The 24,901-nt window shown below is 44.8% G+C and overlaps 1 protein-coding gene across 2 annotated transcripts in view; it reads left to right on the top strand.

Moving 5' to 3' along the window:
- Positions 1–24,901, top strand: part of LOC144818001 (complement component C6-like) — a 909,016-nt gene that overhangs the window by 812,662 nt on the left and 71,453 nt on the right. For both annotated transcript variants that reach the window (XM_078675007.1, XM_078675006.1), the window contains 2 exons: positions 3,045–3,135; positions 5,033–5,268. In XM_078675007.1, the coding sequence (XP_078531133.1) occupies positions 3,045–3,135; positions 5,033–5,268 (327 nt within the window). The remainder of the gene's footprint in view (positions 1–3,044; positions 3,136–5,032; positions 5,269–24,901) is intronic.

The raw sequence follows: 24,901 nt of genomic DNA, 5'->3' as shown, positions 1-24,901 counted from the left end.
GTTATGTTGTTAAGTTATAAGACCTTTAACTTTAAAGGCGAGCTAGAGAAATCGACAACAAAATAGTCTGTTTCATTGGGCACATGTGAATAAAGGGAAACAGCATTGATGGTTACTCCCTTAGATTCAGAAGGTTCAAACCCTTTGGGTCAATAAGATTGCTTGTTAAACAAATAATGTTGATTTGTGGTTTTTGTTAATTTTGAGATAGTCTCCAGGCAAATTCCAGGAGTACATGTTGCGGGTAAAAACGTGAGTCACATAAGGAAAGTAATAATAATTTTTTCCTTGGTTTTTTCACATTTGTCCTCACGGAGTGGACACGCCTTAGCATGCGTGGACCCCCGGGGGCCTTTATATATATTTTTTTCACTGGTCCTGAAGAAAGCTGAGCTTAATAAGCATCGAACAGCAGAAACATGTTGACCACCCACTTTAGGACACTATGGTTCTAATCGTAAACCATCATGTGTCCTCACTGTTTTTAATGTGAGCAATTGGTCCACTAATAAAGTTGGTCTGGGTCCAGTTGTGATCTTTTAACATTCACTCACATCACTATTCACTTTTCATTGAGACACTTCTTTCAAGACAACCTGCTCTGCTGCAATTGCAGGCGTCGTAGCACACAGGGGAGGCATTCGGTCCCTCCTGTGGGAACCCCATGATGAAGCATGTCACCACTAGGGTGAGTGAGAGTTCTTTTAAGAAATGACTTTTTCTTTTCATTTTCAGTCTGTTGACCTAATTTCTTAACACATAATTTTCCAAAGTTTGGTTTCTAGTAAGTAGGGACTATGTCACTTGTATATTTATAGTCTTTAATAGTAGGTACTCTTTTGTTGTTGTATCAAACTGGCCAATTGCCCTTGGTCCCAACCTTCCAAGGGGCCTCTAGAGAGAGTAAGCTTTCTCATATTTGCCTGTTGTCTCTCCACCCAGTGTCTTCCAAATATTTTTTATGTTCTAGACAATAACTATAACCGTTTTTTGTGATTCTGTTAAAATGCAATATATAATTTAGTATTGTTTGGCATCATGCAGGCATGAATTAGCAGAAAATGGATAATACAATTCATAGTTGTTTTCTTCAGGGGTCCCCAACATTAGTACTTGCCTGGGGCCCAGAAAGTCCTTAAGATGGGACTGCCCTCAAAGCATAACGATTTGGTTAATGAAGGTTGCAGATTATCATAAAGATCCTTCAGAGGTTCAAGAGGGCTTGACTGTTGGTTGGTGACACCATTTTCCTACAGAGAATGAAAATCTATTTTGTTGATTTGTCTGCCTCTGAGATGCAGCTTTGGAAGTACTTCTTCTTAGCCCTTGTGAAAGCTGATTTATAACATCTTGAAAGCGTTCTACAGGCAGTCAGAGCAGTAGTTATTGGTGATTTTGGTCAACATCTTTCAAGTGATCTGACTGGGCATATTAGGAAGCGCAGTCCATTGGTGAACTCCATTGGTTTGTGTTTCACGGGTTGATCTCTTGTGATGAAAATGAACAAGTGTATCCAGGACTGTAGTTATCTTTTTTTAAGTGGGGTAGAAGGTCATTGGTGGAAACTGAAGGGGATTCGGGGATGTGCACAGACTACTGGGAGAACTCCATAAATCGATGGTTATTTAGGAATCTTCAGGAGGTTATTGAGAACTTATCTGCATTTTTTTTTTATTAAACTCTGTATATACCAAGTAAAAGTGGCAATAGCAGAAAATGTTTGTTATTAATGATTAGAAACTGAGTTTGACATTGACGAAGCACCCCTCTCTTTGACCAATGATATTCGGCTGATATGTACGTTGTGCCATTTTCTTCTTACTATCCCTGACGTACATCCATGTGTTAATAGACTAGCGTCTTTCTTGTAATGCATTTCTCCTTTTTTTGTGAGTTTTTCACTCCATTGAATATTCAAAATCTTCGTTTTATAAGTATAAAATATGCATAAAGCTAATAAAGGAACCTTATTTTCTCCTTCAATTTAACTAAGACTTTGTTAACTGGAGGCACTTATTGACCTTTACAAAGGCTCTCACTAAATTAGATTCTTAGATACTTTGATGCGTAAGTATATCTATTAGAAGAGACAAGATCGTTTAATGTTTGAATTGCAAATCATGAACTGGCAGTTTTTATTCCCACCGAGAACACGCACATGCTGCTACAGTTCATGATGCTGTGCTTGCCTCGCAGCAAATCACTAACTGCCACATGCATCAACAGAATTAATTGCGATTCCTAAATAGCGATTTTTGAGGAATCGCTATTTAGGAATCGCAAAAGCATATGCATGTAGGAATCGCTATAAAGATAGCGATTCCTACACATTCCTTAATTGCTACTCGCTATTTGCTAGTCGCAATTAAGGAATGCTGTCCCATTCATTCCATGGGCCTCCAGGCCATAGGAATGAATTGGCGACTGCATGAGCAAATTGCTCATGCAACTTGAAGGGTACAAGGTTGTCAAAATGACACCCTGTTGCACCCCTGAAATTGATCTGTGCAACATGAAACTTTGAAAAATGCACAAAAGTGCATTTTTCAAAGTTTTTGCAAATTACCATGACGTTCAACTTCATGGTAATTTGCTACTCCTATTAGCGAAATCACAATTTTTTTAACTTTAATGCATTGCATTTAAGGGATCTCAATTTGGGATTCCTTAAATGCAATCGCAATTTAAGAAATCGCAATTTAGAGATTCCTTAAATTGCGAGTTTTGCATTTGGGATGGTGCATCCCAAATGCAAAAATACAGGTCGCAAAAGGGCAGATTCTGAGAATCTGCCCGTTTGCGACCGTTATTTTTCCTTTGATGCACGTGCCTGTAATATGTTTAGGGTAGATCTGAAGACGCCTATACATGTTTTTTTGTTATCTTTGCATTTGTTACATGTTATTAAACAATGTTTTGATGTCCTCGGCGATAAGTGATATCTGACCATTATGTGGCTGAAACCCGTCTTCATTTTGTGTCGCCTAAATGAGTGTTTTTCTCCCTTTGAAGAGTGTACTTGAATGTATCTATTTCCTTTACAGACTTTCCAAAAGGAACTGGGGACACCTGCAGCCCAGGGCAGAAGAAAGACGGCTCTCAGTGTGTTTGTATGTCTCCTGAAAAGGATTGCGGGTAATGTAGTCCCCTGTTTTTTCATTTTTGTTTTTAGGCAAGGGGCAGATTTGCAAGAAAATGACGCATCTCTGCATTATAACAGAGATGCGTCAATTTACTTGTGTCACGCAAAAAAAGCCTTGCGCCACCTTGGATGCATCGCATTTACAATGCGGCGCACCATGGCACAAGGATTGACAGATGCGTCAGGCATCTGTTGGAGCAAAGGCCACGCATTTCTGGAGTCATGTCGCAAGCACGACGCAACTCCAGTATTGCTCAGGAGGGCCTATACCTATTGTGCTGCGTCACTCCTTACTCCTGCTTCAAGCAGGTGTAAGATTTTGACGCAGTGGCGTCGTAGAAGTGACACAGTGAATCTTGTAGATTTCACTGCGTCACTTTTACAAGGCTTTCTTGCATCGGAACGCCAAGCCTGCATACATTATACATGACGCAGGTATAATGTGGTGCAGGGCTTTACTACGTGACACATCTCCCTAGATGCATTATGTTATAAATGTGTTGCAACGTGGTGCATTGTTTACGTCGCCGCTGCGTCACAAAAGTGACGCAACGGCGGTATAAAAGTGTCGCAGTGGGCTTGTAAATCTGCCCCTAAGTGATTTGGCCAGAATCACAGGTTGTTGAACCGACGCCGAGACTCCAACCTAATTCTTCAGTTCCCCTGTCGGCAGCTCTTGCTATTACATCACTGACTGAGCACGAATGTTGAACACTCCACCTAATAGCACTTCGCCTCTGAGGTTGTTCATTTCTTTAGAGTGCTCTGATACATGGTCCTGCCTTGAAATGTGATATACCAACATAAAGATATAGAATGAGCGTGCTTCATAGATATTGCACTCACTTATTCACTTATAAATCTCACACAATCACACACTCGCCCACATGATATGCAAAGTGTGTGTGTGTAAAGCTGTATGTCTATGTGTTTGGGATTTCTATAAGGACAAGCAATGGAGTTTTCATCTACATAGGAATGGGAAAAGGTTATTTCACATATAAAATAAGAACTATTGCAGCTTAATGATATCTCAGGCTATTATTGTCTTGAATTGCCTTTGCATTTAAATAATTGTTCTGAAACTATCAAAAATGCAGATCGTTTCAGCGCGTGACAAAGCTTTTAGTCTGAACGTGTCCTCTTTCGAAATATTTATCTATATAATGAAATGGACAACTTTTAGCAGTTGAAATACGTGGAGAGTACACTGGGGCAGATTTATGAGGCCCTTGCGCCTCTTTGCGCCGCAATTGCGTCACTTAATGTGACGCAACGGCAGCGCAAACAATACGCCCTATTTACAACGTGACGCATCTAGGAGATGCGTCACGTTGGAAAGCCCTGCGCCATAAGGAGGCGGTCCTGCGCAGGGGGGGCGCTCCTGCACAGGAACACCTCCTAAAAGTGGCTGAGTGAAATCTATGAGATTTCACTCAGTCACTTTCTACGTCAATTCCTTACGCCTGCTTGAAGCAGGCGTAAGGGTGACGCACCATGCATTGTAGGGGTGGCCCCTGTGCATTGCAGGAGTCATGTCGCACTTGCGACATGACTCCAGCAATGCACCGCCCGTACGCCGGAAGATGCGTCACGCATCTTCCCTGCCTTGCACCATGGTGCGCCGCATTGTAAATGCGGCGCACCATGGGTGGCGGAGCTGTGGCGCACTGTGGCGCACATTAACTGGCGCATCCCTGGGGATGCGCCAGTTAACATAAATCTGCCCCACTGTGTCTAAGATCACAAAATTAATTGATAGCAGCCATTGAAAAGCATCAGTTTTACCTTGAGCCTTTGTGGCTCTGGAATGCTTTTAGCAGGGTCTTGTGGCAGTGATAACCATTGTAGTGGAAACAAATCTGTTTTTGTTTGTTTTGTTCTTTGCAGGTCATACTCCGAAGAAGTGTGTGTTTTTGATGCCGGCTCGGAAAATTACTTTACTACATCAAGCTGTGCATTCTTAGCTGATAAATGTTTGGAGAAGAAAATTCACTTCCTGAAATCCGGCCCCTGCCAAGACATTAACTTGGCTTGGGCCATTGACAGAGCCGCCCTGTCTGCTCGAAGCATAAAGAAAGAACCTTGTGGTTATGACGAGTGCCATGACTGGGAAAAATGCTCAGGTATGTCTTCAAATAAACTTGACAACTCACATTAAGCATTTAGTACACAGCCTCGGGAAGGATGCCTGTCCGAAGGCACAACATCTTAAAGATAATGTCCAGGATCCTAAAGAGAATATCCATCTAAGTTGTTATTTACATGTTCATATTTTAATGTAATTCTTACTTGATATATTAATTATAACAATTAGGTTGAATTATAACAATTATCTAATCATCACAATTAAAAACAGCATGCTTCATGCCTGATCTAATTTTCATATTTCGCTGTCTTATGTCTTTCACAGAGAAGCACTCATTCACTAACCGAACCGCTCGATTCGATACGAGTAATAGCTTTATTCAGAAATTTAAAAACCAGTAATAAAAGTACAACTATATTAACATCAATTATTAAAATATACAAACATAAACATAAAAAAATAACTAAAACATTCAACCACATCCACAGATAAATGTAAAGAAATCTTTGTAGCTTATGAGTTGTTGAGCCTACGTTTCACAGCAGCTTTGCTGAAGTATTGCGGTTACTCATATTTTTCATCAATGGATACTTGTCCGTCAGCCTCATGGGTGTGGGTTTCCTGCCCTCCCAAAAGTATCTAATCTGCAGGCCTCAATTAGGGTAAACCAGAGGGAGCAGGCGGTGTTACCACTTTCCTATCCTTTGCTACCCGCAGCACTACCGCTGCTACTACTGGTGACAGAGGGTAATAAAAAGAGCGGTGGCAGTAAGATAAAGTAACAAGCATTGGTATAGCCAATAGGTCTCGCCTTTGAGACTTAATAAGTATTTTGCTATGCTGCACGCATATATACATATAAATTAAGGACCTCTAGAAAACTGACAGCAGGCAGAGAGAAAGCCAAACATGTAGCAGAGATCAAACACGGGCTAAAAAGTAAGCGCTGCCTCACTTGATGCACACGGAACGGTTGCAGGGAGGAAAACGCTGCATTTGTGCTCAGAGGGTGGGGGAGTACTCCTAATGCAAAGCAGGAAACAAACAAGGAGGCACTGCAGCTGCCGCCCTGCGTTCCGCTGCTCGTTCCCAAGGCAAAGAGCCCTGGGGGAGGGAACATTTTAAAAGAGGTGCTGGTATCAGTGTGTGCGACTGGAGCGCCAAGAAAGCCACTGGAACAATGTTGTGCAGTATACAAGATAAATTGCAATACAAAGTTAAAGTAACTAGATCTCCAACGTGGGCCACGATGCATAAAAATGCAAACTCATTTTGTAATTTCATTTAAAAAAAAGTTGAAACTTTAAACATGCCAAACCCATTGATCCTCTTTAGAACAACCTACTAAACTGCAAGAAATTAACAGTTTACTTCTAACAGTTCATGAACTCTGAATAACATAACAGCCTTCGTTGTTATCCGAGCTCGGGTTTGAACAAATCTTTACTGCCACAGACCAGGAATGTGCCAACTCTGCCAAACGAGGACAAATTGAGTTACAAAGGAATGGAAGGGGCCTTTATTAGGGGTTGTGCGCAGCTGCGGCCGGTAGTGGGGGAGTACTTGCCGGGCGTGGAAATTCGTTGTATTTATTTATATGTTTACTTACCTGTTAAGGTCCGTAATCCATACATTACTACCCCCCACCCTGCCCGTCCCCCTCCCCACGTCACCACCCGGCAGGTTCTCCCACTACCGGCTGCAGCTGGTTGTGCGACTAGTGAGGGATGGGGGTCCTGAATTGAGACCAGTGGGCAGGGGTAGGCGAAGGCTACGAGGGTATTGGGCAGGAAAATATCATTGTATGAGCGAAGCAAGGTGGTATGCTACAATGCAGGGTGAAAGGTAGACAGAGTTTGTAAATTTAGAACACAAGGCAAGCGGACTGGGTTAGGGAATATCAATTTCATTAATCTCGCATTTTGCTCTACATTTTAACGTGAAATTAAATGGATGTGGGGACACATTTGGCGGTAAAAATGATATCGCAAAAAACACAAGCACCTCAAGCAGCTGAACGTGTTCTGCTTGTTCGTGATGTTCCCTTACGCGATTGCAAAAAACATAAAGCAAAATTACACACAGTTATGCCTGCGTAACACAATTTTCATACCCCGCCTGGAGTATGTGGTATGGAGAAAGGAACACATGTCCGACAACCAAATCTCATACGAAACATCTTCAGCAGGCTTTAAAGCAAATAACTCTGTATTCTGGGACTTGTAGTTTTGGATTTAACGTGGAAGGTATCGTCCTGTAAGCTTAAGACTACAAAGAGCTGTTAAAATGTCAGCAATGACTGTATGTGTTACACATAAAATGTGATCGCTAAATAGCAAGGGTATGGACTGAACACGATAAGGCGTAAGAAGTTAACACAGTGGCTGTGTGAGAAGAAGACAGAAGGTCAGTCCTTACCGAGGAGGAAGAGGAAGGTGCAGGTCATTAGCAAGGGCCACTGCAGCTTCATGGTTCGTCACTCTCGGAGGTCTGGGCGAAGCTGCTGGTGGAAAGGGCTCAGGCAGTTCTGGGCGAGCCTGCTCTGGGGCACGGGACCGATAACACGGAGGCAGGGAGACCTGAGCTGTGGGGGAGGAGGCAACTATGTTTTTACAAGATCAGCTGTTCTGGGTGAGCTTGCTCAGGGGCACGCGACCGATAACACAGAGGCAGGGAGGCCTGAGCGGTGGGGGAGAAGTTTACTGTTTTTACAAGAAAATAGAAACAAGACCGCGAGTAGTGTGCACGCACTGTCAGAAATGTCAGGAATGCAGCTGCCACCGTGCGCGCGCTGCTCGCTCCCAAGACCCAAACACCATGGGAGTGAACGTTTAGAGAAAAGGCGGGACATGCACCCGTCTTTTGCCATTTGCGTGCTTTCATTATTGAAAGCCACACGCAAAGGCCAATGGAATGTGTGGGAGTTGCCAAACCCACACGGAGAAGTCTCAGGGAAGTTTGAAGTGCTCACAAGAAGCCTCCCAAAGGGCAGCGCATGCATGCTGTGCTAGGCTCGACCTAAAAAGGGCTCACTGAGTCCCTGATTTTCACAACCCCTCCAAAGCAATGATGAGGCTGTGGAGCTGCTTGGGATGGGACATGGGGTCAAACCTGTGGCATCAATGGTGTCAAATGATGCCTGATGTCACTTCTGCTAAACCCTAGACTTTTAGTAAGTTATGGATTTTATGAATCTAATGCTTAACCTTCCTGAAGATCCCTGACAATAAGCAGCCTTGTCAACTATGTTGCTTCACTTCTTCCAGTGTCCTTTGGTGAACTACATTCATCTCCGCGTGGGCCTCAGAGATGAACAAGGTCATATGATGAAGTCATGAGGGGAATGACATATCCATTTCTGACACCTTCTGCATTAGTTATTACCTAGATGATTTTTAGCACTTTTGAACGAGCTGACTGAGTCCCTATGCAGAGACCGTATTCTCCCCCAGATTGTCAGTGCCCCCACAAATTTTCAGTGTTCGCAAGCATAACGCTTAGGTGAGATTCCATCTGCAAACATATGCCCTGGAGAGCTTTTCCCATAAAAAACGAAGTGAAGTGACTTTTCATGGAAGGCACAACCAGTCCAACGCATTGGTATCACTCCTACCCCATCAAGCTTATCACAATTACTAAACCTCATTACACTAACAATTCCATCAGTGAACAAATTCCTACTGCAATAAATTTAAATGTACTTCTTGACTAATGAGCTAAACTCTAATCCTGACTTCATAGAGACCCTATTACAGCTAAGGTATTATGAAAAATGTTTGAGCCTATGTGGTTTCGAAAATGTTATTAATTATTACTGTTTTTCCTGTCTGAAGTGTTCTTCATTCCTAAAATGGGTTTGTAATGTGTTTATCTTTAAATTGTTTACATTATTTTTGTGCATCACCATTATGTTCTTCAGAATTTCAACGCTGAGCTTGCAGACGCTCTCGAATAGTGAACCAAGAGTACTATTTGAAAATGGTGGGACATTCTGTCTATTAATATATGGGAACAGCACAGTGAGCCTTTCCTTTCCTTTCCTCTATTTCATATACTTACTGTGCTAGTGACTTTCCTGCACAAGTGGGAATATTAAGGGCCTTTATATCCTTTTTCTTGCCATAGATATAGAAATCAGGTGGACCTGAGAGTTGTCTCTTGGAAGAAAATTCCATTTCAGAATTTTAAGAGGAAATTGAGAAGGATCTACTTCCAACAGCGTTACGGCTGCTGTTAAGCCCTATGTCTGCTTCCCTTTACTTGCAGGATGTAGAGATCCCTAGGGACAAGGTGGAGAGTTGATTTACCATTTTTGTACTCATTCATAACTGATTGGCCCAGTAATGGTTGGAATAGCAAAGACAGTTGTGTGGTAGCATTGCAGGCTACACACACTAAGCAATTTACCATAAAGTCAGGTAGTTGTTCTGCACTTCAATCCTTACCCGTTCTGCAGCTTTCCTCTTTTCAACTCAATCTATATAGGTGTTTACTGTAAGAATGGTAATATTTGAATTGTTCTTTCAAACATTCCGGATCATGACACCAAAAATAGACTGAATACTTTGTAATGCGTTATATTGACTTTTGGATAGTTTTTAGTTAAAAGTAGAACAGTAACATAGACCCTTATGACAAACTGGTGAGAGTAGAGTGAGCATTTACCAAATGTGTTGAATACGATTCCTACAAGATGAGGTATTTACCACATGTGGTACATACATCCTTTTCCGAGTTTTCAACATTGAAATAGGGCATAACATGCATAAACCTGTTTTAAACACCCCAAATTCCTAGTTTTGCTTTTTTACTTCGCATTTCTCCTTTTTTTTTGTGTCTTCATATAACCTCCATACTTTTGTATAAGCATCCTCTCAATGGTAGCAGCCCAAATGCTTCTATCTTGGGGGGTCTGATCTCAGCTGATGTTCTATGGGACCAGGCCCACATGGCACATCATAGACTGACCGAGAGGTGTAATCATTGGACAGTTCTTACCAGCCATACCAATTACTCCTACTCTAGTAATCTCCAAAATGGCCACGCTCACTGCTATTACATTTGCAGTTAACATTTTGATCTAGATCTTTAAAATACCTAACTGAATTCCACCATTCCCTCCAAGATGGAGGGTCCACCTGATGCCATCTTTTGCAAATTTCTCTTCTTGCTAAGAGAATCAAATAAAACACCAGTTTACCCTGTTCGGCAGTAATGCCCACCTCCCCCTCTGAAGGCGGTACTAAACCAAAAAAAATTAAGACGAGGCTTATCTCTATATCTTTACCCAGTATTTCTGCCAGAGTCTTACCCACATTATCCCAGTAGTCCTTCAACACTAGGCAGGTGGCAAACTTGTGGATATTATCTGCCTCTTGTGTGCGGCATCTTGTACAACTGGCATCTCCTCCTCCCCTCATTTTGGATATCTTGAGCAGAGACCAATATATCCTATGAAGCGTAAAAAGGCGGTTCTTTCTTAAGGCAGCGGATTTGATCAAAGGATATAATTTATCTAAATATACTTGCCATAAGGTTTGCAGCTCTTCGCCTGGCAAGCACTTCTCCCAGACCATATGGGAGGGATCCAGTATCCTGTCCGCTACCTCAAGTAGATAAATGTACCAGAAAGCAATCTCCTTCTTTCTTGGAATTGGATCTTGGCGATCATCCTCCATTGCACAGCCTCCTGGAAATTGCCAGTGTTGATTTTCACACCAGGTCGAAATTTGATAATATGTAACCCATTTACCGCGGCTGTTATTTCAGCGCAGTGCGGGCATTCTAAGGAGTGGGTGGGGCCACGTCGGCCGTTGGTGGTTCGCAGCACCAGCCAGGTAGTGCTTGCGACGGCCAACGGCCGACGGGAGCACGGGAGGGGTTAAATCTGGAGAGTCTGTTCTTTGTTAAATTCCTCCATGTGTCTCAAGAAAGACAGCTGTTTCCTACAACTATGTCACCCCTTTTCTTCACCCCTGCCTCTTTCAAAGGTTGAGATAAAACGTCATTCAGGCAATCCCACACTGTTGTCCACTCACTATAATAGGGAATACCTAAAGTACAATGTCAGTCGAAGCTGTTTCCTACAACTATGTCACCCCTTTTCTTCACCCCTGCCTCTTTCAAAGGTTGAGATAAAACGTCATTCAGGCAATCCCACACTGTTGTCCACTCACTATAATAGGGAATACCTAAAGTACAATGTCAGTCGAATCACAATTTGGCAGCAGCATGTAGAACCTTGAGGCGGACTTTTAAAAAAAATGTAGGGGCGCCAAACTATTTAGGGGGCCAAACTATTTAGGGGCGCCATTTCTCCCTGGTACATTTCAGCAGGTTTGCCTTGTAGGAATTTATCAGGGCAGAACATCAAGAGTGTGTTAATTGTGTGATAATTATTGTGCAACTTAAAATTCCTGTTAGCAAGGTGTAAGAAAATGGGTCATTGGTTAGGGAGTGGGGTTAAAACCCTACTAAAGCAGCAAGCACAATCCTTTGGAGCGTGAAGTCAAAAGCAAACCCTAAATTAATGTCTGCTCAAACCTCTGGTAGTTTGGACAAAGCATCCAGGCTTAACTTAGAGGCAAATTGAGAAGTATCTGTGCAGCAATTCAAAGAGTAATAAAGTGAAACACAACACTTTAGAAAAATAGAGTAATTTTTAATAAATATTTTAAGAACAAAACAAAAAAATCCAATCTGTGGAACTGGAGATATGCAAAAGGACACTTTGTGGTTTTTGATGGTAACTGTGGTTATCTGGCCACGCTAGACCAGGACATTCTCACATTTAGGTCGACAATGATGGAGCATTGCATGGCTGCAGTTACCACCAGTTACACCTGCTGAACAAAGTGCCAAAAGTCCTAGTTGTGGAGGGATGCATAATCCCGCATTGAAGATGCATCACCAAGCAGAGGTAATGTGAGGTCCTGGAGTGGCGATGCATCGTGCAGTAGTGGTTCCAGGGAGCTGCGACACTGCGATTCAAGGTCCTGTGTCCTCATCGAGGGTGTTAACGACGAGGGTCTTGCGGTGTGAAATTCTGTGTCAAAGATGTGTCACGCACAGGCTGGTTCTGAAGAAGTTGTGGGGCTTGCGATGCCCCTCATCGTGAATATCCTTGATGATGATGGCGTCGATGAGGTGCTTGCAATACAAGGGCATGCTTCAAGGATGGATCGTGCAGCGGCAGCTGCAATGAGTTGCAGGACTGAGATGCGAAGTCCGGCTTCGGGGATGCCGAGTTTTTCAAGTTGTTGGTTCTGTTGGGACCACATCCAGGCAGGTTTTTGGAGCCTGTTCTGTTTCTGAGGCTCTGATCAGGAAGACAGTCAATTAGCCCTTGGAGTCCCTCGGGTAGCCCTGAGTTCAAGATGAAGATCAGGTCTTTCTTACTCAGGGCAGGAGCAGGGCAGCAGAGTGGCAGTCCCTCTTACAGCAAAGCAGCACAGAAGCCGTTCTTCTGAGTCTTCCACAGGTCCAAGTGTGTATTGAAGAGTTGGGGCTGAGGGTCCATTAATTATAACAGTGACATCTTTGAAGTAGGAGAAGGTTCTGAGGTGTCAGACATCCCCAGCCTCCTTGCCCTGGCCCCAAGCTTGGCTGCAATGTTCTCTTTGTGAGGGTGTTCAGGTGGGGCCTTTGTGATGTGCAAGCGTGGTAGGTGACAGTTCCTCCCCCCTAATTAAGTCCGAGTGGCCCACCTGCCAACACGTATCCTCCCTTTGTCTTGCTCTCTTGGAGCAATGCACAAGGACCAACTGCCAGCTACTCCCACTTATGTGACCCAGGAATAGGCTGCAGCAGTGCTTAATTTGTTAAAAAAAAAAAACAGGTTCCAGGGCCAGGAGGCCATGGCAGGCCATGGCAGCCTACACCACACATTATCGCTGTCAGTTCTGCAAATGACAGTATCTTCACAACTCCTAACCATCAAACTACTACACGTTTTTCAATTCAGACTGTTCGAGACCCTCAAAGCTATAAGAATGGCTTGGGTGGGAGGTATTAGGTGTTTACAATTGAATTAGTAAACAACTGTTGTTCTGCTCATCTTCAAATTACACAAACAGCGCCACCATGTGGCAGCTGTCATAAGTGCCGGTGTTGACAATTAAGTGGCGGACACCGGAAACTACCGGCTCAATTATTAAGCACTGGCCGGCAGGCACTGAATGGTTAGGACAAAAAAATTGCAACTTTCTAAAAGTAGCATTTTCAGAACTGTAACTTAAAATTCATTTTTACCATTAAAGAGAGCTTTAATTACAACTCTTCAGATACCAAACTCGAACTGTGTACCTGCTCCCAATTGAAAGTTAGCACTTATTAAGTTTAATAAGGAAACCTAATGTTATCATATGGGAAAGGTAAGCCGCGCAGTAGTGAAAATAAGTGCTGCAGGCTCACTAGTAGCATTTCATTTACAGGTTTTGGGCATATGGTATACCACTCTACAAGGGACTTCTTTTAAAAAAAATATTTTCATTAAAGTTTTTTCCCTCTTTTTTCCCCTTGCAGGGCACAATACAAACAAGATCAGATAATGACAAACATACAGGAGAAAAAGTAGTAAAAAGAAAAGAAAAATTACATTGTTCAATACATAATGACGTATACACAGGATAGCTTTTTGCGACACCACATTACCTGGGATAGATGTGATCACAGTAAATCAGATAACGCCAAGTGTGACAGCTGGGCTCTTAACTATCTTTCCAGTTTTTCATGGGTTCCCATATTTGTATACCTAGTCTTCTCCCCCTTCTACCCTTCCTTGCATATATCTCCCATTCAAGATTATAAGTGGAGAGAAGCCTGGACAGACATTGGTGAAATGTAGGGGGCATTGGGTCTAACCATGCTGTTGCCACACATAGTCGTAGCACTGCCATTGCAACAAATATAAAATAATTAGCAGTGCCTTCCCCATCTACTCCCAGAACAATCCTTGCTGGTGTGATCACTGTGTTAATCCCCAGGGATTTGTCCAGAAAAGTTTCAATTGTTTTGTGTAGAGGCTGCAAGGCTGGACAGATAGCAAAAATGTGAACTATCCCAGCTTCTGACTATTACAGTGGGGACATGTAGTACCAGCTGTACCTCCCCATTGTGCGATCTTGGTTGGCGTATAGTACAATGAGAAGATAGTTTTGTAATGTTGTGCATGTAATGCAGCACAACAGAGAGTATTCCTACCTAGTTCCAATGAGTGGTGGAAACATTCCTGCCCGACCCCCAGTCTCTCAGACCACTTGTCTTGATGTTTCCCTAGATCGTCCTCTCTGCTTGCTATGAGTTCAAAATAAATTTGTTTGATCGTGCAGCTCCCTTTTTTTGCAATACATTCCATAACTGGGTTTTCCCCAAATCCAGCCGGGCCCCCCTTTTTTGACCCCAGAAAGCTCCTCACCTGCGAGTATTTATAAAAACGTTTCGTGTCTACACCATATATCTCCTGAACCTCGGAGAACTGATAAAAACCCTGAACCCTCATAAGATCTCTATTTTTCACAATTCCGCGCCGTCCCCTGTCTGAAAAGACCAAGTCTGCGAAAATTTCTGTAGGAAATGAGTTGTTCCCATACAGTCGTGTATACGCATTGTATCTCCCAAGCCCACTTTTCTTCCTAAATGATGCCCATTATATGCTGCGATCAGGGTCTTGAATTTAGTTCTCTTGTAATAACTCGGATCTGTGTACTTTAAAAAAACATTAAGTGCCTCTCCTCCTAGCAATACTGAGTATATAGATGAAGAGTCAGATGTTTGTTCTTCCTCCATTGAGGCTCCAACCATAAGCCTAGACATATACTGGAGGGCTGCCACTCATTGATACATTCTAAAATCGGGAACAGCCCAGCCCCCTCTATCTCTAGGAAGTGCCATATAACTCAGTGCCCGCCTCGTCTTCCCGTGTGCCCATAGGAATCTGTTTGCCATCTGTTCCAATGCAGTGTACCATTTTGCCTCGAATGTTAATGGAATTGCCCTGAATATGTATAACAGCTTTGGAAATAATATCATTTTAATGACATTAACCCATCCCACTATCAAGAGGTGGAGATTGTGCAGCCTATCAAGAACTTTTTTTTCCTTATTAATTATTGGCTCAATGTTCTTGGCCACGATTTTATCCAGGTCTGCAGATATATCGATCCCCAGGTATACTCCTGAATCTGTAACGCGACTATCGGAGCAGAACACCTTATTATTTTTAATGATTTGTGTTTTAGGACCATTAAGGGCATAACCAGAAATTCTGCCAAACACAACAGCTTCCTCTATTTCCCTGATGGCCTCTGTAGGGGCCGGCGAGATGACTGCTACGTCATCAGCGTACGCAAGTATCTTACATTCTCCGCCTAGAGTTTTTATTGGTGGAATATCCCTATTAGCTTCCAGTCTACGCAGCAGTGGGTCCAGATATTACGCAAATAGTAGTGGGGAACACGGGCAGCCCTGCCTCGTGCCTCGTCTAATTTCTAATGTCTTCGCATATTCCCAATTAACCCCGACTTGCGCTGTGGGTGCAGAATACAGCGCCTGTATGGCCTGTATATAGTTATTACCTATACCTGCCCAGCTTAATGACGACCAGAGATAGTCCCAGGAGACCCGGTCGAACGCTTTCTCTGCGTCTAAAAGCATGACAGACATTGGGTCTCCTAAGGCCTCTGCGACGTCGAATAAGGTGATGACCCTCTGGATGTGTTGTGTTGTCCCTCTCCCTGGAATAAATCCGTGCTGCGTTTGACTAACTAGTGTGCCTATCACTTTGGATAGGCTGGAGGCCAGAACTTTAGAATACATTTTTGTGTCCGCGTTCAGTAATGTTATTGGCGTGTAGGACCCTGCATCTGTCGTTGGTTTCCCTTTTTTAACAATAATACCAATTTGAGCCCCCACCCACGACTTTGGTATAGAGTAGCCCCCTTGTGCCTGTTGCAATGTCTCAATCAAATATTTGGAGATCTCTGTCTGAAAAGTTCTGTAAAACTCAATAGGGAGCTTGTCCGGTCCAGCAGCTTTTCCTGCAGGCAAGCTCGCCAGGGCGGATCTGATTTCTTCCTCCTCCATAGGTGCCTCTAGCTTGTCTCTGCTCTCCTGCGTAAGAGTTGGGAGTGATATGTCTGCGAGATACTTTTGTATTTGCGATTGGTCAGGTGAATGGTCTTCACTGTGGAGTTTGGTGTAGAATTGTCTGAACACCTCGCAGATCCCAACTGAGTCCGTTACCAAGCGCCCCATGCTATCTACAATTCCCTTTATCTCCCCCAGCGCAGCCTTTTGCCTTGTTCGAACTGCTAGGGTGTGACCCGCCCGTTCGCTATATTCATGGCAGTGCTCCTTCCTTGCTGAGTATGCAGCTGCGGCCTTCGAGGCGATATTTTCCCCTGCCGCCGCCCTTGCCCTCGCTAGTTTGATACGGGTTGGTCTACAGATGTGCTTGCTTGAGTCAGCGATGCTAGGTCCGTCTCCAGATCTGCTACAGTTTGGGTCAGCTCGGCATCCCTTGTCTGCTCCTGTCTTTGTCTAAACAGGCTAAAACTCAGGGTTTCTCCGCGGACACCTGCCTTAAAGGCGTCCCAAGTAAAACCTGTGGCTGTGCTACCCCAGTTATTATCCCAGTAGTTCTTGATCCATTTTTTCATGTGAAGGACGTAACTATTATCCTTTAATAGTCCGCGCTCAAAAGTCCACTTGCGCATAGATCTTGTTTTCATTGCGGCATCTAAACAGAGCACTAAGTGATTGTGGTCTGATATGATGCAGGGTAATATTTCTATCTGGGATTTTGCTACCAGCCTATTCGAAATCAAAAAGTAATTAAGCCTTACGCAGACCCTGTGAGGGGCTGAAAAGTAAGTTGCCCCATCGTCTTGTGGCTTGAGTATAGACCATGTGTCGACTAGTGCGTTATTTCTTGCCAGGCTAACAATTGCCCTACATACCCTTTTTTTACGCCCTTGGTATTTATCTGTCGGCTGCAGCCCAAGCCCGCCTATGCCATTAATATTAAAATCTCCCCCAAGGATCACTAAGGGGGCCCACGCCGGCAGCTCAAGGTCTAGAAAGGAGAAGATCTCGGGATCATCCTCTGTCGAGCCGTAGATAGAGCCTAGCGTAACCCAATCACCATTAACCAGGCCTTCTACTAAAACCCACCTCCCCCATGAGTCCTCTAGTTTCTTCCTGACTAGTGTCTGTTTATCTTTAGCGAGTATTGCCACTCCCCTAGTTTTGGAACCTTGCTTTGAATATGCCAGCACATGGAAGCCTAATTGATCCAACAGGAACCCCTTGTTGCCTTCGATATGGGTCTCTTGTAGGCAAATGAGATCAGTCCTTGAAGCTCTCAGGATTGCTGCCACTCGCTGCCTTTTAATATGATCGTTCAACCCACACACATTGATAGTGATTATTCAAGTGCTCATCCCTCTGCCATAGTAAGTTGACCTAGCCATTCCTCCCGACCAGAATTTCTCTGAATTTCATTATGGATTTTCAAACCTGCAGTGTCCCGTGCTATCTCTTTGATTAATATGTTCCTTAGTGTGTCATGTCTGTATACCAACGAGTATCCTTCTAAGGTGTGCCCTGCAACCCTCCCCTCCGCTTCCCCCCTCCCACAGAATCCTGCCCCCCCTACAGGCAAATAGGTCAGACATGACCTATGTGTAGCTGCTATGTACCGGCAGGTAGTCGTGTCCCCCCCGCCATACCGGCTATATGTTACTGTTTCCATTGTACTGGCCACCCGCCACCCCACCTCCATGACTATTCTACCAAACAGAAATAGAGAGTGCCTTTGACTTATACAAATGCTTTTTTCCCCCTTGTATTCCTTTAAAGCCTTTTACCCCTTCCCTCCACTACCCCCCTCATAAGCCTTCTTTTCTTTTAACTATATCTAGTACCCCTGGGCCCTAACCTCTGAGAAGAATATTCTAACTTGTCCAATTACCAACACCTTCAGGCATGACGGGAACAGCAGAAAAACCTTGTGTCACAGAGACTGAAAAGCCGGAATCATTTGCCTTAATCTCCACCTCCTCTCTACTGTTGCATGACAGAAGTCTGGGCGGGCAAAAAACGTAATACCCTCAAATGTTCTCTTTGCCTCTGGCCTCGCCCTATCCATAACCTCCTGCCTGAGGATATAGTTCCCAAGGAAGACCAAAATCGCTCTTGGTTTAGAGTCTGCTGTGACTGCAAATCCCTTCCTCTGAGTCAAGGGGAATCTATGCGCCTGTTGGACCTCACTCTCCCAATTCCAGATTGATAGCTCTGGAAATGCTCCCTTCAATAACGAAACTACGAAGGAGCGGGTATCTTGCCCCTCTCTACCCTCGGCAACCCCCAAGAACCTAACATTGTTGCGTCTTCGACGATTCTCAAAGTCTTCGAGCTTCCATTTCAGGTCTTCTGCCAGCTTTTCCTGTGACTCCTTAAACTCCTGCCACTTGGACACCACGTCCTCAAGTATCCCAGTCTGCTCCTCCACCTGGGTGACTCTGCCTGCCATATTTGCATACATTCTCTTCATTTTCCTTAGTGACCCTAGTATTTTTTTAGATGCTTGTCTAGCCCTTCTGGTTTCTGCCCTGGCCTCCCCCTGCATTTGCTTAATTTATTTATTTATTTTTAACATTTTTAAAGCGCACTGTTACCCGAAGGTGTCCTGGCGCTGAACAATCACTAGTATGCATGAGCAGGGGAGTTAGTGTGTAAAGAGCCATGTCTTAAGGGCTCTCCTGAATAACAGCAGATCATGAATCTGTCTGAGGCTCGAAGGCAGCACATTCCATGCCTTCGCAGCTCCCAGGTAGAAGCTTCTACCTCCCCAGCGGGCTTTCCTCACTCTTGGGACTACCACCAGCCCCTGCTCAGCTGACCTTAGAGTTCTCACCGGCTTATACCACTGGAAGAGAAGAGTCATGCATTGGGGGCCTAGGCCATGTAGAGCCTTAAATATCACGCAGGGCGTCTTAAAAACTATTCTTTTACGTACTGGTAGCCACTGTAAATTCACAATATCCTGTGCTACCGAGGCAAACTTAGGTGTACCCGTAATCAGACGAGCTGCAGCATTTTGCAGGATTTGAAGTTTGTTTAACAGCCCCTGTTGGGCGTTCAGCAGCAAGCTGTTGCAGTAATCTAGTCGGGACATCACCAGTCCTGTTACTACTGTGTTCCTGTGTTCATCCTGAAGAAACAGCAGGACTTTCCGAATAGTTTTGAGCACATAGTGGGTAGCTGAAGACAATGCGTTGATTTGTGGCCTGAAGGACAGTGAATCATCCATCAGTACACCCAGGTTTTTTTACCTTCGCAACCGGGGAGGGGGGAGCCCCCATTTCCTCTGGCCACCATCGGGGCTTAAGAGTGTCAAAGAGTTATTCTATAGTAGGGGGTTGTAGTGTAGCCTGAGTATCAGTATGATGCTGTTAGTCTAAACCTCCGTTCCCTTGATACAGTTGGGATGTTGTGGTGTAGTCCCAATCCAGCTTCTTGGCCCCCTCGCCCTGTGTTGCACTCCGTCTTGCCCTTTGCTTGGCCTGGGAGTTCACCCTGTGTAGCCTTGTCTCTACAGGTGCCCTCTGGACTGAGGTACTCCTCTCAGTAGATGGATCAGATTTGGAACTGGAGCCGGCGTTAGAGTCAGAGTCAGAATCCCCAGTCCCACTTTCCCCATTTGATTGAGAGGAACCAGTATTATTGTTAAGGGAGAAGAAACAATCATCACTAGGAGAACCTGGCATAACAACCGGGACAGCTTCCTTCTGTTTTCTGGATATAAACGCCCCCCCTGCTGCTACCGGGGACGATGCTGTCATGCTCTCCAAATGTTCCTTTCTTTTATTAGGGCTTTTGTTTCGGCCTGCTTGTTTTGAGCGGGTAGCTGGATCACTCGAATCGCTTGGTTCACTTATTTCCGCTGCCAAGACTAGCGCAGAGGTGGATCCCCCCGACCCCTGCCCTTTCCCATCCTCAGCCTTCTGCCTCAGGTGTAAGGTGCCATTACTTAAAGTGTTATGCCCCATGGTTTGGGCCATCGTTTCAACCCCCAGACATTCTGCCAACTGTGAGTGTACCTGAAGGGCCGCCAAAGGAGCCGAAAGGGCCAGGGCCTGAAGTCCAATGTCAGCTTTTGCCTCGGCCTCGGCGTCTGATTCTGGAGCGGGCTCCACGAACCCCTCTGTGTTTCCTGCCATCTCCTGGTCATGTCCATCAAGTTGCAGCGGCCCTTCCTCTGAAGCCGATGCCGGTGCAAGGGCACCTCTCAGCACGTCCTTCCTCCCAGCCTCTGTTACAGCCTTTGTCACAACCTCCGCATCTGCATCAACGAGCGCATCCTCATCCGCTCTCTCCTGGCTCTGCTTGCTCTGTCTTGCCGCTTGCTCGATGCCACGAGGAGTCTGTGCCGGGGATATTTCTGTTTTGTCCATGCTTGTCTCCTTTCTCGCTGTTAGGGCTGTCAAGGCTGCCGCCGTGGGAAAAGCCTCGAACAAGGTAGGTTGCCGCAGCGCGGCATCTTTGCCTGCAGCATCCTTGCTTTTCACAACGGCGGCTAGGCGACCTCTAGTATATTTCTTGGATAAATTGGAGGATGCCTCTTTTCCTCCTATGCTACGCCCAGGCTGCTCTTCCGTCACCATCACCGTGTTTTTGGCTGTCGCCGGTTTCTTCACGAAGGCTCCCCCGCGCAGGGATGAAGCTGCCACTGGTCCGGGTGTTGCAGGGGCAGAATCCTTCGTCTCCTTCTATTCCTTGGTTTTCGCTCCTCTCGGCACCATTGCGGGGATCCGCTGTGTCCTTCCCTGAGAGAGGTAAGCCTTCAGGAAAGCCTTCAGGATCCTTACTGCCGTTACTCTCAACAAGGCTGTCTCGAGGTCCTCAAGGTGTTTAAGTCGATGCTTCGGCTTTCGGGGATTGTGCAGTTGATGTATAAGCTACGCCGGGGTAAACAGCATAGTCCACAGAGTGCAGAGTGCTCAGTATACCACCTCCATTATACCGCGGCGGGAGAATGGGATAGTGCGACTGCTCTCCTATGGTCTATCAGTGGCCATCTTGCCGTCTACAAGGACTTATAAGTAAAGTAAATATATGTCAATCAGGTGTAGGCTAATTTTAACATGCTTAGAGGAGACAACACTCCAACAGGGGCTCAAGAGCTACTAGTAGGTCACCACTTTTCTGGAAGTAGCTGTCTGTGGTGCAGCCTAGCACAGAACATAATTCGGAGGTACATAGAGTGTGTAGTGTGGAATAGTCAAGCTGTACTTACCTATACATATGCCCTGTCATCATGTTGCCACCACCAAACTCATGAAAAGACTACAGACGATCCAGAATGCAGCCCCCAGAATGATCCTCAACCTGCCCAAGAGAACCCACATCACCCAGCACCTCAAGGACCTCCACCTTCTTCTGTTCCAGAAACAATGCCTTTCAAAGCTCCTGACCCACACATGCAAATCCCTCCAAGACCAATGACCCATCTACATGAACCATCACCTGCACTTCTACAGACCTCCCAAGAACCTCCGCTCCCCACACCTCGCCATCACACAAATACCTCATGTATGCCGCTGCCACTCCGGATGACGGTCCTTCTCCCATCTCTACAACAAAACCTGGAACTCCCTCCCCCTCCACCTCCTCACCGCATCCTTGATAACCCACTTCAGGAAGGGGCTCAAGACCTCGCTTTTCAACTGCGATCTGCAGCAAGCACCTGGATACCCTCCCAGGTGACAAGCCGCACTCTGATTAAATGATTGATAGTCTATATTCTTGAAATTACATTTTGTCATCACTCAATATTATTGCCTGCACCTGGGTGATCAATAAGTTTAAATGTGAGAAAGTGCCTTGTTTTGTTCAATTACCTCCATTTTATGTGTACTAATGTTGTTAGCTTTTTGAAACTCTGCCCACTGATGCACTGCTGTCCAGTCCCCACTGTATGTGTTGAAACATGGTAAAATTGGCTAATCCCCAATTGGCATATTCAAGTTTCCAGTAAGGCAATATAATGTGGTGCCAGAAAATACACAAATTACATCGAAAAGTTAAATGTCATTTGTTGACTGGAGCACGTTGTGTCCTCCACTAGGCTGCACTGAGGGGGTTGTATGTGACCACGGTGTGAATAATTTATAGAGCTTGTATTTTTATCATCAAAGCTAGACTCTCCTACAGTTTTTTTTGCTATTTTATTAGTCCTGCTATACTTGTTTTAGATCTGTATTAATATGCTATTTATTATTTTCTAAGAGAAGGAGATGTATTATAATCTGCTGTTGGTTGTAACGCATTCTCTGCACAACTTCCCTGTTTCCCTGCTCTGCTCAACCAGTGTATGATGTCATGGAACGCTGGTGAGTGACTGAAGGAGTGGACAGTTAGTGACCTACTGGCTAGTAAAACATACAAAAGTGACACCTCACCCACAGCTTATCAGAATTCTCCCTGGACCTCTGGAAGAATAGAAGAAGACTGAACTTGCTATATGAGACCTGTCTGGAAGCCTAAAGGGTTGGACCTGCTCTCACTTGTACCCACGACTAAGAAGGGAACTCCAAGGGTCAGTCGGCTGACCCCTTTTTTGGCTAAACGGAGACAACACAATGCAAACAAGATGCCATTTTCCTCAAGTGCTCAGCTGACTGGAAGTAACTCGACTGGACCCTGATGGTGACCTTTACTGGTGTGAATACTGGACCCTTAGTGCTCTCCCAGTTATCCTGGGAGCCTTAGAAGTGACAAAGAAGAGCTGCTCCAGAAATTCTGAAATGTTGGAATGTACAAGACCTCCAGACCTTAAGAGTGAGCCTATACCAACAGTGGCCAATTTAGAAAGGTCTTCATCTGATATAACGGCAGGCTTGCCCCTTGGAGGATTTTGACCTCCAGACAAAATGACTGAGTCCAGGGGTAGCAATCTTGACGAGAAGTTAAAAAAAAGTACCCACCCAACAAGAGGACTTCGGCTGTTGTTGGAATAAAAAATTATGCTTTTGCATTGCTTTATGTAAGTTAGTATTTGCGGCACCATTTTGTGTATGGGAGCCATTTTAAATCATGATTGAAACTAGTCCTTAGCTATTTCCGAGAAATGGCTTCTTATAAGTTCTGTTTCTTCTCATTGAGTTCTGCTACACTAATGAATGCACTGTTCTTATTAGATATAGGCCTTCTCCAACTAGTCTAGCATTGGGCAAAGGCAGAGTGACCTTGAATAGTAGATGATGTGTGCCCAGCTTCAGAATCAAAACGTACTCCTTTTTAATTTACTCTTCAGCTGCATCTTCTTGGAAAATTCCATAGTGGGTGTGTTATTATTATAATTGCATTTGTTGAGCGCACAGCTACCCGGAGGTTTCCCGGCGCTAAAGCATACAGAAGATGAACAAGTTGAGAAGACTATGAGCATGCATGTTAAGTGTTGGAAAGCCAGGTCTTGATTCCTTTACGGAATGTCGGATAACAGACTTCAGAGCGCAAGAATTGAGACATGGAGTTCCATAGGGAGGGTGCCAATAAGGCGAATGAGCGACCACCCATTTTGGCTCTGTTGACACGCGGGATCTGAAACTTGTTTTGTGTGGAAGATCTTAATGTGCGGGAGGGGACATATTGCTGAACCAAAGAGGACAAGTTTTTCGGAGCTTTATCCATTTTAATGTGGTGCATTATACAGAGGGCTTTAAATTTGATTCGGCTCTCAATTCGCAGCCAGTGCAGCTTGCGCAGATGGATGGTAGCCGAAGACCTGACAGGTAAGTTACAGATCAGGCGAACTGCCATGTTCTGAACCACCTGAAGTTTCTTTATTACCTCCTTACAGGCGCCCAGAAGTAGAATGTTCCCGTAGTCCATCCGTGAGATGACAAGGGCCTGGACCACGGTCCTCAGGGTGTCAGCTGGAAGCATCCATGTGATTTTTCTAAGCCACCTGATGATGGTAGTACAGGTGGCAGAGACCTTTACAACATGTTGCTTCAGTGACAGCTGGTTGTCAAGAAGAACCCCGAGGTTACGGGCTGTAGCTGAGGGGGTAGGGAAAGGGCCCATCTGAGGAGGCCAATGTTGCGGGCCACAGAGGGATGTATTTGGGCCGAATAGGAGCAGCTCTGTTTTGTCCCCATTTAGTTTTAGTTTATGTCTGTGCATCCAGTTGGAGATATGTTCCAGACCAGACTGCAAGGAAGACGTGGGAGAATGTTTATTAGTGGAAAGTGAATAGACGATTTGCGTATCGTCTGCGTAAGAATAGATTGTAAGGCCTGCTTGCTCTGCCAAGAAAGCAAGAGGTCTCACATAAAGGTTGAAAAAGAGGGGACTGAGAATAGACCCCTGGGGAACACCGTGAGGAGAGGAAAAGATAGAAGAAGCAGAAGTGGAGGAAAAGACTTGAAAGGTGCGATTAGAGAGAAAACTAGCAATCCAGGCCAGGGCTGTACCATCGATCCCCATGGATTTCAGGGTGGACAACAGGATGGAATGGGAGACTGTGTCAAATGCGGCACTCAAATCAAGCATGATGAGTGCCACTGTCTCCCCGTTGTCCACCTGTCTTCTGATGGTCTAAGACACACCAAGAAGCGTGGTCTCGGTAGAGAAGCCAGCCCTGAACCCAGACTGTGAATAGTGAA

This window comes from Lissotriton helveticus, chromosome 2_1 (genome assembly GCF_964261635.1).
Source record: "Lissotriton helveticus chromosome 2_1, aLisHel1.1, whole genome shotgun sequence".
Classification (NCBI taxonomy): Eukaryota; Metazoa; Chordata; class Amphibia; order Caudata; family Salamandridae; genus Lissotriton; species Lissotriton helveticus.
Note: the sequence above shows the minus strand (reverse complement) of the source record. Positions and strands in the feature narration are given on the sequence as shown.